This window comes from Heterodontus francisci, chromosome 35, assembly GCF_036365525.1.
Source record: "Heterodontus francisci isolate sHetFra1 chromosome 35, sHetFra1.hap1, whole genome shotgun sequence".
In the NCBI taxonomy this organism is placed as follows: domain Eukaryota; kingdom Metazoa; phylum Chordata; class Chondrichthyes; order Heterodontiformes; family Heterodontidae; genus Heterodontus; species Heterodontus francisci.
Window position 1 is genome coordinate 16,981,454 of NC_090405.1, and position 15,389 is coordinate 16,996,842.

The 15,389-nt window shown below is 48.5% G+C and overlaps 1 protein-coding gene and 2 non-coding genes across 3 annotated transcripts; 1 reads left to right on the forward strand and 2 right to left on the reverse strand.

Moving 5' to 3' along the window:
- Positions 1-8,929: 8,929 nt before the first annotated feature.
- On the reverse strand, positions 8,930-9,012 carry trnal-cag (transfer RNA leucine (anticodon CAG)). The gene has a single exon. It is a non-coding gene; the product is annotated as a tRNA-Leu (tRNA).
- A 70-nt stretch (positions 9,013-9,082) lies between these two features.
- LOC137350517 (histone H2A-like) lies at positions 9,083-9,442 on the forward strand (the record flags this gene model as incomplete). The annotated part of the gene is made up of 1 exon (XM_068015179.1): positions 9,083-9,442. A coding segment is annotated over exon 1 (360 nt), but the record flags the coding sequence as incomplete, so codon positions are not given.
- A 4,109-nt stretch (positions 9,443-13,551) lies between these two features.
- On the reverse strand, positions 13,552-13,634 carry trnal-uaa (transfer RNA leucine (anticodon UAA)). Its single transcript has one exon. It is a non-coding gene; the product is annotated as a tRNA-Leu (tRNA).
- Positions 13,635-15,389: the final 1,755 nt, after the last annotated feature.

Genomic DNA, 15,389 nt, shown 5'->3' on the forward strand with positions numbered 1-15,389 from the left:
ACTGGGGAGAGATCATTCACCTGCTCCGTGTGTGGGAAGGGGTTCACTCAGTCATCCAACCTCACTGAACATCAACTTGTTCACACTGATCAGAGAACTTTTCAATGTCCTGACTGTGAGAAGAGCTTGAAAAGCAGTAATGATCTGCTGAAACACCAACACACTCACTCTGGGGAGAGGCCGTTCCCCTGCCATGTGTGTGGGAAGGGATTCACTCAGTCATTCAATCTGCTGCAACATCAGCAAGTTCACATGTAACTGCAGGGGTTGGATTCTGCTGTTGTTGCTGCTATTCATCACTTTCAGAGACAAAGTTGGGTCTTACTTTATAACCAGTGTAGTCCAGAGCAAAAGCGTCTTCTTAATGTTGAGATAAACGGGAGAAGAAACCGGGAAGTGGCGGCGAGGATGGGGGAGGTGCTTCACCAGCACTTTAATGGTGCACCCTCCCTCCCCTGGGTCCTTGCTGCACGTCCGCCAGGCCTGGCGGCTCTGATTGGGGTCCTGAGAGCCCCTGAGACTCGGTGCAGCTGAGGCTGCGCTCACCCCCGCTCAGCTCTGTTGTGATATTTAAAATACGAAAGGCCTGTTGGACTGAGAGCTGATCTGGAATTTAGACAGCAGCATTACTGGAGGCTCATTGCTGCTCAGCACAATCTCACCCCCGCTCCTGGGAATTGTTGATTCTACACCCTGTAGTTCAGTTCTTCACTTAACTAGAGGGGGAGATGTGTGAGCAGAAAAACAGAGCAAATTAAAAAACACAGCTGGACAGATGTGCAACAGGTCAATCTACTGTTGCAATAACTCCATCACTGACTCCCTCCTGACAGTAATCAGCTCTTTCACAGAGACTGTGGGTGGCTCTGAAAAGAGCCTTTGGTTTATTAGATGTCATTTCGGCCGCTTTCCTTTTTCTGGGAGCTCTGAGCGCTGGTTTTCTTGGGCAGCAGCAAGGCCTGGATATTAGGCAGCACCCCGCCCTGAGCGATGGTCACGTCTCCCAGCAGCTTGATGAGCTCCTCGCTGTTGCGGACGGCCAGCTGCAGGTGTCTGGGGATGATGCGGGTCTTCTTCAACATTCTAGGGGCGGCACAGTGGCGCAGTGGTTAGCACTGCAGCCTCACAGCTCCAGGGACCCGGGTTCAATCCTGGGACTGCCTGTGTGGAGTTTGCAAGTTCTCCCTGTGTCTGCATGAGTTTTCTCCGGGTGCTCTGGTTTCCTCCCACAAGCCAAAAGACTTGCAGGTTGGTAGGTAAATTGGCCATTATAAATTGCCCCTAGTATAGGTAGGTGGTAGGGAAAGATAGGGACAGGTGGGGATGTGGCAGGAATATGGGATTGGTGTGGGATTAGCATAAATGGGTGGTTGATGGTCGGCACAGACTCGGTGGGCCGAAGGGCCTGTTTCAGTGCTGTATCTCCAAAACTAAAAACTTCTTGTTGTCCCGGGCCACGTTACCAGCCAGCTCGAGGATTTCAGCAGTCAGATACTCGAGCACAGCAGCCAGATAGACCGGGGCTCCAGCACCCAAACGCTCAGCATGGTTACCCTTTCTCAGGAGCCTGTGATCATGGCCCACCAGGAATTGCAGTCCAGCCCATGAGGAGCGAGACTTGTCCTTGGACCGAGCTTTCCTGCTGGTCTTTCCTCTTCCAGATATTTCCACAATCTCACAAATACTTTCACAAAGAATGGATAATTTCTCAGCTTTTGTTATAAGCCTGAAGCAGTTAGGATGGCCGAGTGGTCTAAGGGGCTGTGTTCAGGTCGTAGTGTTTTCTGGAGGCGTGTGTTCAAATCCCACTTCTGCCAAGTTGTGTTTTGACTGAACTGGAGGGATTTGGGAGCAGCGGTGAAGGGAGAACATGGAAGAATATTGACAAGTAAAATGAAAATGGACCCAAAGATGTTTCTTCAATACATTAGAGTAAGAGGCAACTAAAGAAAGAGGACTGCACTGAAAAGACCAAAAAATCACAGTGATTTTTGACATCTTGCCAGGATTGAGTGGCGCGTACACGGGATGATGTCATTTTGCAGCGCCAACGTCATCACATTTCCGCAACAAATCCATCTTCGTGCATGCGTGACAAAGCGTCATTGGGTATCTAGCCACCCCATCCCCCCACCACTTGGCTGGAGGAAGTGGCTGAATGGGAGATTTTGAAGCTGTAGCTCTCCCCCCTCGGCAACTCACTCCAGGCCTCGACGATTCCCCCCCTCAGCCGCTCGCTCCAGACCTCGCTGCTCCCCCACCCCCCCACTCCCCTGGCCAGTTGTTCCTCGCTTCGCACCACCCCACTCTCTGGCCACTCGCTCCAGGCCGCGCCGCTTCCCTCCTCTCAGCCACTCACTCCTACGTCGCCCTGTCACCCCTTGAGGCCCTCCTGCTTCTACAGGTGGCGCCTGGTGAAGAAATGTGGGAGCGAGTGTCACGGCCAGAGCTAGCAGCTGTGGGCTGGGCTGGGACAGGGTGGGGGGTGGGGGTGCGGAGAGCGAACAGCCAGAGTGCGGAATTTCGCCAGTAGGGAGGAGGGGGAGAAAGCGAGTTGCAGAGGGGGGAGAGCGGTCAGTGGGGTGGGAGCTAGTAGCTGCATTCGGGTGAAGTCAGTCCTGGTCAGTTATATAAACAAATCAAAATAACGAAATGGCAGCACATTTTATCCTCTGCCCGATTTTCCTTTCCATCGATCGGGGTGCTAATTCACTATCTTCCAATGGAAATTCAATCATAAAATTCCTTTTGTATTTAATAGGATTACTGAAATGTTAAATGGATCTGAGGATTACAGTTAGTATTAGGAAACGCGTGTGAATTAGCACCCCAATCGATGGAAAGGAAAATCGGGGAAAGTATAAAATGTGCTGCCAATTCGTTATTGAGATTCGTTGAGTAATTCGATTCTGCCCAACACTGAAATTGGCGGCTTTTTTGAATTCAACCTTTCTGCCAGGACGACAATTTAAGCCAATTATTTGCTGTATTTTCTAATTCGAGGCTCGGCAATTGGTTAAGACATGCGAATGGGAAGAGGGTGACCAATCAGAAGTGGGCTCTGGATAGAGAAGCAGAGTTAACGTTTCGGGTCAGTGACCCTTCTTCGGAACTGACCCGAAACGTTAACTCTGCTTCTCTTTCCACAGATGCTGCCAGACCTGCTGAGTGAATCCGGCATTTCTTGTTTTTGTTTCAGATTTCCAGCATCCGCAGTATTTTGCTTTTATTTTAGTGGGCTCTGGATAGCGCGGGCTCAAACTGCGGGAATTCCAGGTCCCTGAATGATTGAGCTGAAACTGATCAGTTTCACAAACCCTGTCAGTTTCAGTGCAGGAAACACCGTCTCGGGGGAAATAACATCACAAGTGGGTCTGGTTCCAGTAACCGATTCAACGGCTGCTGCAAAACTCCCGGATTCCCTCATTGCATCGAAATCATTTTGAAATTCTATGAAAACAATGAGTGATTCTGGAGGAGTGATGTGGCTTTTCACTGAGGGCATGTGTGGACGGGGGAAATAACTAAGTGTAGAGCCTCGGGCACTGTTTACACAGCCCGTTTAGAAAATCAAATCCACTGCACATCCTTGCTACAAATGAAATGTCAAATTTGGGGATTCTAGTTTTGTATCTCGAACACAGCACAGATTTATTCCAGACAGTTCTAAACAGCCTATCCCAGCTCCCGTTTCCAGGTCACTGCTCTCTCTGTGAGGCGGTGGGTGGCTCTTAGAAGAGCCTTTGTTGTGTTTGCTGGAAAGGGTCGAGTGTTCAGCCGCTGAATCCGTAGAGAGTGCGGCCCTGCCGTTTCAGAGCGCACACCACATCCATGGCAGTGACCGTCTTGCGCTTGGAGTGTTCAGTGTTGGTGACCGCATCCCTGATCACATTCTCCAGGAAAACCTTCAACACCCCGCGAGTCTCCTCATAGATCAAACCCGAGATCCGCTTGACCCCGCCACGGCGAGCCAGGCGGCGGATTGCTGGTTTGGTGATGCCCTGGATATTATCACGAAGCACTTTGTGGTGCCGCTTTGCTCCGCCTTTGCCCAGTCCTTTCCCTCCTTTACCTCTGCCAGACTTTCTTTTATTAATTTCCAAAATATACTTTATTCAAAAAAACAGTTCCAAAAAGCACCAAGTCAAACAATACAAAGAGTGCAAAGGAGATCAGTTTCCTTCAATACAGGAGTGAATTGCCTCACAACCCTTCCATTTCATTGTCATGCCATGTACATTTTACAGCAAACAAATATTTTCTGGCTACAGTTCGAGTGGTTTCCCATGGATCCAGCCCCTCAGTTCAGCTTGGTGAGGGGACCTTACACTGTGGTCTTTCCACATTGAGCCTTTGCTGCAGCTGCCCCAAGTTTTAGTGCGTCCCTCAGCACGTAGTCCTGGACCTTGGAATGTGCCAGTCTGCAACATTCGGTCGTGGACAACTCTTTGCGCTGGAAGACCAGCAAGTTTCGGGCAGACCAAAGAGCGTCTTTCAACGAATTGATAGTCCCCCAGCAACAGTTGATGTTTATCTCGGTGTGCGTCCCTGGGAACAGCCCGTAGAGCACAGACTCCTGTGCTACAGAGCTGCTTGGGATGAACCTCGACAAAAACCACTGCATCTCTTCCACACCTGCTTTGCAAAGACACATTCCAGAAAGAGGTGGGCAACGTCTCTTTTCCACCACAGCCACCTCGAGGGCCGCGTGTGGATGGGGTGAGACTTCGGGTGTGCAGGAAGGATCTGACGGGGAGGGCTCTTCTCATCATCAGCCAGGCTACATCTTGGTGCTTGTTTGAAAGTTCTGGTGATGAGGCATTCTGCCAAATGACTTTGGACTTCTGCTCAGGGGACCATCCGACAGGATCCACCATCTCCTTTTCCCGTAGGGCCTTGAGGATATTCCGTGCAGACCACTGCCTGATGGATTGGTGGTCAAAGGTGTTTTTCCACAGAAACTTTTCCATGAAGGATAGGCAGTACGGCACAGTCCAACTGGATGGAGCATTCCGCGGCAATATGACCAGGCCCATCCTTTGCAACACCGGGGACAGATAGAACCTCAGCACGTAGTGACACTTGAAGTTTGCAAACTGGGGATCTACATACAGTTTGATGCAGCCGCACACAAAGGTAGCCATAAGGATGAGGGCGACGTTGGGTACATTTTTCCCGTCCTTATCCAGAGGTTCGAATATCGTGTCCCTCCGGACTCGGACCATTTTGGATCCCCAGATGAAGCGGGAAATGGCTCAGGTGATCGCCACAGCGCAGGAATGCGGTTTGGGCCAGACCTGCACCACGTACAGCAATGTGAGCGCCTCGCACCTGATGACCAGGTTCTTACCCATAATGGAGAGCGATCGCTGCTCCCACATGCTCAGCTTATGTTGTACCCCGGCTACTCGCTCCTTCCAGGTTTTGGTGCACGTCCCAGCCCTTCCAAACCATATCCCCAGCACCTTCAGGTAGTCTGACCTAACGGTGAAGGGGACAAAGGATCGGTCAGCCGAGTTCCCAAAGAACAGGGCGGCAGAGTGGTGCAGTGGTTAGCACCGCAGCCTCACAGCTCCAGCGACCCAGGTTCAATTCTGGGTACTGCCTGTGTGGAGTTTGCAAGTTCTCCCTGTGTCTGTGTGGGTTTCCTCCGGGTGCTCCGGTTTCCTCCCACAAGCCAAAAGACTTGCAGGTTGATAGGTAAATTGGCCATTATAAATTGCCCCCACTATTGGTAGGTGGTAGGGAAACATAGGGACAGGTGGGGATGTGGTAGGAATATGGGATTAGTGTAGGATTAGTATAAATGGGTGGTTGATGGTCGGCACAGACTCGGTGGGCCGAAGGGCCTGTTTCAGTGCTGTATCTCTAAACTAAACTAAACTAAACATGGCCTCGCTCTTGCCGTGTTTAACATTGGCTCCCAAGGCCAGTTCGAGCTGGTCGCCGATGCTCATCAGTCTGCGCACAGACAGTGGATCCGAGCATAAAATGGCGATGTCATCCATGTACAGGGAGGTTTTAACCTGAGTGCCTCCGCTGCCTGGGATTGTCACCCCTCTGATGCTCGCATTCTTCCTAATAGACTCAGCAAAGGGTTCAATACTGCAAACAAACAAGACAGGGGAGAGAGGACAGCCCTGTCTGACTCCAGATTGGATCGGGAAACTTTCTGATTCCCACCCGTTGATTGAGACTGCACTACTGATGTTTGTGTAGAGTCGTTTGATCCAATTGCAGATTCCCTCCCCAAACCCCATTTTGGAATGCACATCCATCATGTAAGTGTGCGATATCCTGTCAAAAGCCTTCTCCTGGTCCAGGCTGATGAGGCAGGTGTCCACCCTCCTGTCCCGTACATAGGTGATCATATCCCTGAGTAGCGCAAAGCTATCAGAGATTGTCCTGCCTGGTATAGTTTAGGTCTGATCAGGGTGAATCACCAACTCCAGAGCAGACTTGAATCGACTGGCTATGTCTTTTGACAGAATCTTGTAGTCAGCATTAAACAGAAATTGGGCCACCAATTTCTGATTTCTGTCCTCTCCCCCTTCTGCTTGTCGATGAGGGTGATGATGCCTTTCCTCATGGATTCTAACATGCTGCCAGCCTGGAGCATACTCTTGTTTACTGGCAGACATGTTGATTCTTGCCTCAAATCAGTGCACAATAAAAGAGACTGATTCTGTCAGGCTCCTTTTTATACAGGTCACCCAAACCTGGCAGAGAAAGGCAGAGTGAGAGCAGGGAGGGGAGGAGACAAGAGTGAAGATTAAACAGAGAGCTAGATGGAGGAGACACCCAGAGTGACAGACAGAGAGAGAACGGCCCCTCATCTTTCAGCTCCACCTCCAGTTTCCTCTGGGCTGCCAATTTCAACCCCTTTATTAACAGTAGAACCGAAACCCAGCTCTCCACACAAACCCTTCCAGACTCGGCCTTCATAGTCAAGGCTTTCCAGAAAGCCGGAGCTTTTAAATATGGTCCCGATGCAATTAACACTCAGTAATATTCCCACCTAAACACAATCCATTCTATACTAAGAAACCTCCTCAGTAACATCACCATTTCCACACACATCCGCTTCCTGCAGTTTACAAACACCTTACTGCAGCTGTTTGGGGAATCTCCTGTGTTAAGATTGGAGTTGGAAAGCGGCCTTTACCCGGCAGTGTTATCGTCTCACACTGAATCTGCTAGACATCCTGTTCTCTTTATTGCTAGAGAGAAAGCACGGATTTAGGAAATGTTCATTTGAAATGATCTCTATTGAGAACGAGCCCGGCCGTGGGACAGGTATTCCAGTGCAAAGAGCTGTCCATGACCGAGTGTTGCAGACTGGCACATTGCAACGTCCAAGACTATGTGCTGTGGGACGGCATTAAAGCTTGGGGAAGCCACCATGGAGACTCAATGGGGAAAGGCTGCAGTCTAAGGCCCTAGTAGGCCATAGTACAGTGAGGGGCTGGAACCCGTGTAAAACCCCTCGGGCTGTTTGCACCAGAGAATGTTTGATGTGTAATGTAAATACTGTAAATATAACCTGTGCAGGCAGGGATAGTGAGATACATCATGTACATTATTGAAGGAAACTGATCTGTATTGTACCTTATGTAATATTAAATTTGAACTGCTTTGCAATGTAATTGCACAAATTATATGAATAAAATACATATTGTGCAAAAGAGATCAGCTTTCCTGTCAACACACACCTTGTCTCAGGGCACAACTTTCCTGTGATCTTGTCATACCCAACTTCGCTCTATATCTTCTGACACACACACTTTACAGTCTGTCATTTCCAAAAACAAGCATTCTAAAATCAAAAGACCTTTTGTTTATTTCTCCTTTCTTTTCATTTCTCCTCTATTCTTCTCAATCACTCCCTTCAACAGTCCTATTCAGATCAAGGTGGAATGTGAATAGTGTCACAACTCACCTCTGACACTATTATTACCCTTCTTTTCTCTTGTCTCATTCAATGGGAAAGTTTTATTCACCAGTCTGTTGCTGTTTTACGCTCTTGCCATACCATCTGGTATTGCATCCATCTGAATTCTGTGCTTTCATGGCCTTACATATCTTTTCCTCTTCTGGATGATTTGTTTGCTTCAGTTCCATTCAACCAGGCTGGACCACAGGGAAGCTTGGAACCTTTGCCTTGGACGGGTCCACGTTGATCCATTACATTCAGAATCACCTCCTTGAAATAACTCCATAGTACAACTACAGTAACCACACAGCATCTGCTTCAAACACTCCTCCACATTTTATCTGTTCTGACCGTCAACACCTCCAGCTCTTTTGTTTAAGTGGAACCCATCAGGTGTGTATAGGCTCCTTCTATTCTGAAAGCTGTAGCCCTGGTTCAGGGAATTCAGCCCTGTTTCTCTACTCGAAAGGATCAGCCATGCTTGATCTGCCTCGTATTTTGCTTTTATTGCAACGTTACAAGACCTCCAATCCTCTGGCACCACACCTGTATCCAGTGAGGGATTGGAAAATGATGGTCAGACCTTCCACTATTTCTTCCCTGGCTTCTTTCAACAGCCTGCGGTACATTTCATCTGGTCCTGATGATTTATCCACATTCAAGGATGCTCATCCCATTAAGATTTCCTCTCTCGTTAAGTTATCACGTCCAATACTTCACACTCCTCCTCCTCAATAACAATATCTGCATCACCCTCTCATTCGGGAAAACAGTAAAGTATTCATTAAGGATATTGGCAACATCTTCCACCCCGATACAAAGGTTACATTTTTGATCTTTTATGTGCCCTGCTGTTTGCTTAGTTGCCTCTTCCTCGAATGTTTTGATGCAACATCTTTGGGTCCATTGTTATTTTGTTTGTCCATGTTCTTTCCTGCTTTCTCTTTGCTCTTCACCGCTGCTCCCAAACGCCTCCAGTTCAGTCAAAACACAACTTGTCAGAAGTGGGATTCGAACCCACGCCTCCAGTGGAGACTGCGACCTGAACGCAGCGCCTTAGACCGCTCGGCCATCCTGACTGCCAGCAACACGCTATCAATGCTAAGGAAATTATTCATTCTTTGTGAAAGTATTTGTGAGATTGTGGAAATGTCTGGAAGAGGAAAGACCGGCGGGAAAGCTCGGGCCAAGGCCAAGTCTCGCTCCTCCCGGGCTGGACTGCAGTTCCCGGTGGGCCGTGTTCACAGGCTCCTGAGAAAGGGTAACTATGCTGAGCGTGTGGGTGCCGGAGACCCGGTCTTTCTGGCTGCTGTGCTCGAGTATCTGACCGCTGAAATCCTCGAGCTGGCCGGCAACGCGGCCCGGGACAACAAGAAGAACCGCATCATCTCCAGACACCTGCAGCTGGCCGTCCGCAACGACGAGGAGCTCAACAAGCTGCTGGGAGGGGTGACCATCGCTCAGGGCGGGGTGCTGCCTAATATCCAGGCCGTGCTGCTGCCCAAGAAAACCAGCGCTCAGAGCTCCCAGAAAAAGTAAAGCGGCCAAAATGTCATCAAATAAACCAAAGGCTCTTTTCAGAGCCACCCACAGTCTCTGTGAAAGGACTGGTTACTGTCAGGAGGGAATCAGTGATGGAGTTATTGTAACAGTGGATTGACCTGTTTCACATCTGTCCAGGTGTGTTTTCAGTTCCCTCTCTGGATTTCGCTCTGTTTCTCTGCTCACACATCTCCCCCTCTAGTTAAGTGAAGAACTGAACTACAGGGTGTCAGAATCAACAATTTAATAAATCCCGCTGCCTTCGATTTGATAAATCCCGAGATTATCCCGGTACATTAACGGGAACTGGTTCGGAGCTGATGAATTAATTTAATAATGGAAGTGTCCGGGTTAATTCTCTGTTTTTCATTTGGACAGTTTGAATTGTGTTTTTTTTTTCTCTCCGGTGATCTGAGCGGCGCTTCTCAATGAGAATCTGCTCCCGGAACAGAGTAAATGCAGGAAGAAAGAGGCCATTCTCGGGCAGTGTGTTTCTCTCCTAACCTGATCTGTTTAGACCGCACTGTTCCCAGAGGACGGAATCAGTGAGATTTGTGCACACACAGGAGCTGAGTCCATTGCAGCGCTTTAATATGTGCCTTCTCCCCGGCCCTCCCTATTCTCCGGACACAGAGCTGTCTGTTCCCCCCGGCGGCGGGAGAGAGTAGGGGATTCTCTCCCCGCAGTGTCAGGGTCTGCAGCCCCGGGGAACTGGCGGTTTCAGTCACAGTGACCGAGCTACCTTACATATCCTGTGTACTGATCTCCAATGGATTCAAATATTAGTGAACTCATTGGGTAATGTTTGTAAATAACCCTCGTGAACGGAGCTGGCTCCATTAATTCCTTCCAAATAAAACTGGGATCCATTTCTTTTCCCCAAATGCCAGCTAACGGATCCCAGGAGCGGGGTTGAGATTGTGCTGAACAGCAATGAGTCTCCGGTAATGCTGCTTTCTAAATTCCAGATCAGCTCTCAGTCCTGCAGGCCTTTCGGGAAAGTGAGGTGACAAAACAGAAACCATGTGGCCGCCCCTCCAATCTAATGGGTTTGATGATGAACAGAGATGGCAGCTCTTTCCTTTGCTGATTTGGTGGCTCTGAAAAGAGCCCTTGTTACACTTGTTACTGAAGCTGGGTTTTAGGTGCGTTCCCCGCGGATGCGGCGGGCCAGCTGGATGTCTTTGGCCATGATGGACCGGGATCATTCTGGCGAATCTGCTCATTTTCCGGCAGAAGCATCAGTCGCTGTTTGAACTGTTTAAAGTCAGGGGTGTATTAGCAGCCAGAAAGTGAAGGGCAGTTCATTGCTCCCTGCAGCATTATCCGCCTCTTTCAGGAGAAAGGATCAGAAACCGCTCGTTTCTGTCAGTCCCCGAGAAGCCTGTGAGAAGCGTTTTTTTTTATTTCCAAAATATACTTTATTCATAAAAATCTGTAAAAATTACATTGCCAAACAGTTTCCAAACAGCACCAAAAAATACAAACATTGCAAGGGAGATCAGTTTCCTTCAATACTGTCCTGAGTTTCTTCCCAACCCTTCCGTTTCTCAATTGTCATGTCAATTACAGTTTTACATTTACAGCAATTCAGAATATTAACGATACAGTTCGAGGGGTTTCCCATGGATCCAGCCCCTCAGTCTAGCTTGGTGGGGGAACCTTACACTGTGGTCTTTCCCCATTGAGCCTTTGCTGCGGCTGCCCCAAGCTTTAGTGCGTCCCTCAGCACGTAGTCCTGGACCTTGGAATGTGCCAGTCTGCAACATTCGGTGGTGGACAACTCTTTGCGCTGGAAGACCAGCAAGTTTCGGGCAGACCAAAGGGCGTCTTTCACCGAATTGATAGTCCTCCAGCAGCAGTTGATGTTTGTCTCGGTGTGCGTCCCTGGGAACAGCCCGTAGAGCACAGACTCCTGTGTTACAGAGCTGCTTGGGATGAACCTTGACAAAAACCACTGCATCTCTTTCCACACCTGCTTTGCAAAGGCACATTCCAGGAGGAGGTGGGCGACCGTCTCTTCCCCACCACAGCCAACGTGGGGGCACTGTGCGGAGAGGGCGAGACTTCGGGTGTGCATGAAGGATCTGACGGGGAGGGCCCTTCTCACCACCAGCCAAGCTACGTCTTGGTGCTTGTTTGAAAGTTCTGGTGATGAGGCATTCCGCCAAATGACTTTGACGTGAGAAGCGGTTAGTCGCTAATTTGTTCCTTTTACAGAGAGGAAGCTGATATTTGTCCCGTTTTAAATTGCTGAACCGGACCTTCCTCCCGCCGCTTACAGTTAACAGATTGACAAATGAAACCGATTCCTAAAATCGCGTCAGGATTTTGTGACGGTAAATACAGTAAAACAGAACATAAAATGAGAGGTTTTAAAATTGTTGCCTGAAAATTGAAATTTTCCATCACTTCAATTCCTTCCTGCTCTGGAATTGCCGGGCTTTTTCCAATTGGAAAATCTAAGCCAATGAGAACTTCTATTTACTTATATGTGATTCTCCTATTGGTTAAGAATTGGATTGAGAAGCGGGTGACCAATCAGAGACAGAGTCAAACTGTGGGGATTCCAGGCCCCCAGGAACTGAGCTGAAACTGTTCAAATTGACAAACCCTGGCAGTAGCTTCACACATTGGACACTTCACACTGAGTCATTCAAGGGCTGGTGTGAGAGAAGCTTCAGATCCTGTCATTACTCTCTGACTCATTATTCATCTCGAACCAAACAATTAGTAAATGTGAAGCAGTGAAGAGACTTTTCACTCTCACTGCAGAATGTGTCAACTGGGGAAATAAGGAACTATTATATTCGGAGATTCCAGGTACATTCCTCCCTGAACAAATCCATTCCTAACATTCCCGATCACAGCCTATCCCAGCTCCTGTTGTCACCCGACTCCAGCTGAATTGGAGAAACTCATGTGTTGGGGTTTGAGTTGTGAGGTGGGGTTTCTCCGCCAGTGTTACTGTCTTCCAGACTCTCCCCCTGAATTTGTGAACTGAGACTGCACCGAACACATCCCCAGTTCGAGTGAGGGCCGGATATCCCTCTGTTTTATTACAGAGAGTGGGGAAAGGGCTGGGTGGAGGGGAGTCACCAGGGATCCTGGATTTACTCCAAATCATTTCCATGTGGAATCTGCAGGCGGGGCCGGGACAGGGATCATTTGATCAGGGGATCAGCTCTTTCCTGAGAGATGTGGGTGGCTCTGAGAAGAGCCTTTGTGTTCAGATGTTTACAAGTTTCCCGCGCTTTCACTTCTTTCCAGACCCTGCTTTCTGAGACTTCGCTGCTTTCGTCTTGACCTTGCTCTTCCATGTCTGCACTTTCTTCAGCGCCTTTCCGCCCGCCGATCGCTTGCCTTTTTTGACCTTCTTCGCAGGAGACTTTTTCTGAAGCGCTGCTTTCTTCACCGCCTTATTTGGCGTTGCCGCCGCCTTGCTGCTCGTTTTCTTGGCTGTTACTTTCTTTGTTGTCACTTTCACGTCTGCTGGTTTCTTCACTAAAGATTTCTTGTCTGCTGGTTTCTTCACTGAAGATTTCTTGTCTGCTGGTTTCTTCACTAAAGATTTCTTGGCTGCTGGTTTCTTCACCTTCTTTCCCACCTTTCCCTGGGTTTTCCTTCTTGCTGATTTTGAAGGAGCCGGAGGCGCCCTGTCCCTTGCTCTGCACCAGGGAGCCTTTGTTCACATTCCTCTTGATACTTTGCTTGATCTGGGTCTTGAGCTTCTCCTGAGCGGTGGCAGACCTGCAAGGAATCAACTACCAGCTAGCGTATAAAGCGAGACCAAGGCTCAGGGCCTTCAGTTACCTGGAGGGGAGTCGGAGAGGCAGCGGATCCTGTAAGGAACCACAATCCAGGAAGGATGAGAAGGTCATTGTCAGGGTACAGAGGAGATTAAGTTAAAGATTTACCAGTTAATAAGCAAGCGCAGAGCCAAGGAACGGTGCTGGGGCAGATCAAATAATAGGAAGCTGTGATCAGTTGGAAGGCAAGAGTGATTAAATGACAGAAGAGATGATGGTGCAAGGCAAAAGTCAGGGAAAGAATAAGTAACATTCTGTAAGCACAGATACCAGGAGTGGGGTTTGAACCCACGCAGACACATGTCTATTGGTTCTTAAGTCTAACACCTTAACCACTCGGCCATCCTGGTACATTAACTCACCACTGAAAATGAAATTTAATGTGATCCGGGTGCCATCTGGCCTTTTACAATATAAAGTTATGACTCCTCTCCCATGCTAAATTGGACCCTTCATTATTTATGAACCTCAATCGGATCACCCCTCAGTCAAGGTTTCTCTAAGGTGTAGGGTCCCAACTCTTTTAGTCTAACTTGAGAACCAAGATGTCTTATACTGGGAATTCGTCGAATGTCTCTCCTCTGTACCCTTTCCAAAGCCTCAATATCACCCATCATGTGAGGAGACCAAGACTGGATACAATATTCCAAGTGAGTCCTGACCAAGGTTTCATAAAAGGACAAATTCGGGACATCTCAGATACTGAAGGAGTCCGTGTCCAGAAGCAGCAAGACCTGGACAACATTCAGACTTGGGCTGCTAAGTGGCAAGTAACATTCACACCACATAAGTACCAGGCAATGACCATCTCCAACAAGAGAGAATGTAACCATCTCCCTTTGACGATCAACAGCATTACCATCGCTGAATCCCCCCACCATCAACATCCTGGGGGTTACCATTGACAAAAGCTTAACTGGACCATTCATATACATACTCTGGCTACAAGAGTAAATCAGATAGTGGGAATTCTGTGATGAGTAACTCAGCTCAAGGCACGTGGTGAAATGCTCATTAGGAGAGCTGGAGAAATGGACTGGTCAGGTGGGCAGAAAAGTGGCAAATGGAACTCAACTTGGAGAAGTGTGAGGTGATGCCTTTGGTGAGGTCAAACACAGCAAAGGAATACACAATTAATGGGTGAATGCTGAGAGGTGTAGAGGAAGTGAGGGACCTTGAAGTGAATGTCCACAAATCCCTGAAAGTAGCAGGACAGGTTGATAAGTTGGTTGAGAAGGCTTATGGAATCCTTTCCTGTATTAGCCGATGTATAGAATATAAGAGCAGGGAGGTTATGCTGGAACTGTATCAATCATTAGTTAGGCCACAACTTGAGTTCTGTGTGCAGTTCTGGTCACCTCATTCCAGAAAGGATGTAATTGCACTAGAGAGGTTACAGAGGAGATTTACGAGGATGTTGCCAGCTCTGGAAAAATGCAGCTATGAGGAAAGATTGGATAGACTGGGGTTGTTCTCCTTGGAATAGAAGAGGCTGAGGGGAGATTTGATTGAAATGTACAAAATTGTGAGGGGTCTGGATAGAATGGATGGGAAGGGTCTATTTACCTTAGTAGGGAGGTCAGTGACTAGGGGGCATAGATTTAAAGTGATGTGTTGAACAATTGGAGGGGAGATGAGGAAAGGTTTTTTCACCCAGAGGGCTATGGGAGTCTGGAACTCACTGCCTGTAAGGGTAGCTGAGGCAGAAACCCTCAACTCATTTAAAAGGAGTCTGGATGTGCACCTCAAGTACCTGAACCTGCAGGGCTACGGTCCAAATGCTGGACAATGGGATTCAGCTGGGTGGCTCGTTTTTTGGCCTGCCTGTGCTGTAAACTTTCTATGTTCTATGATTCTGTGCAGACACAATGGGCCGAATGGCCTCCTTCTGCACTGCAATAATTTTGTGATTTTTGACTCTCCAAAACTTGTCAACCATCTACAAGGCACAAACCAGGATGAGTGCAGCACCAACAATACTCTAGAAACTCGACACTGTTCAGGACAAAGCAGCCACCTTGATTGTCACCCCATTCACCACCTTAAACATTCACTCCCTTCATCACTGACGCACAGTGGCAGTAGTGTGTACCATCTACCAGATG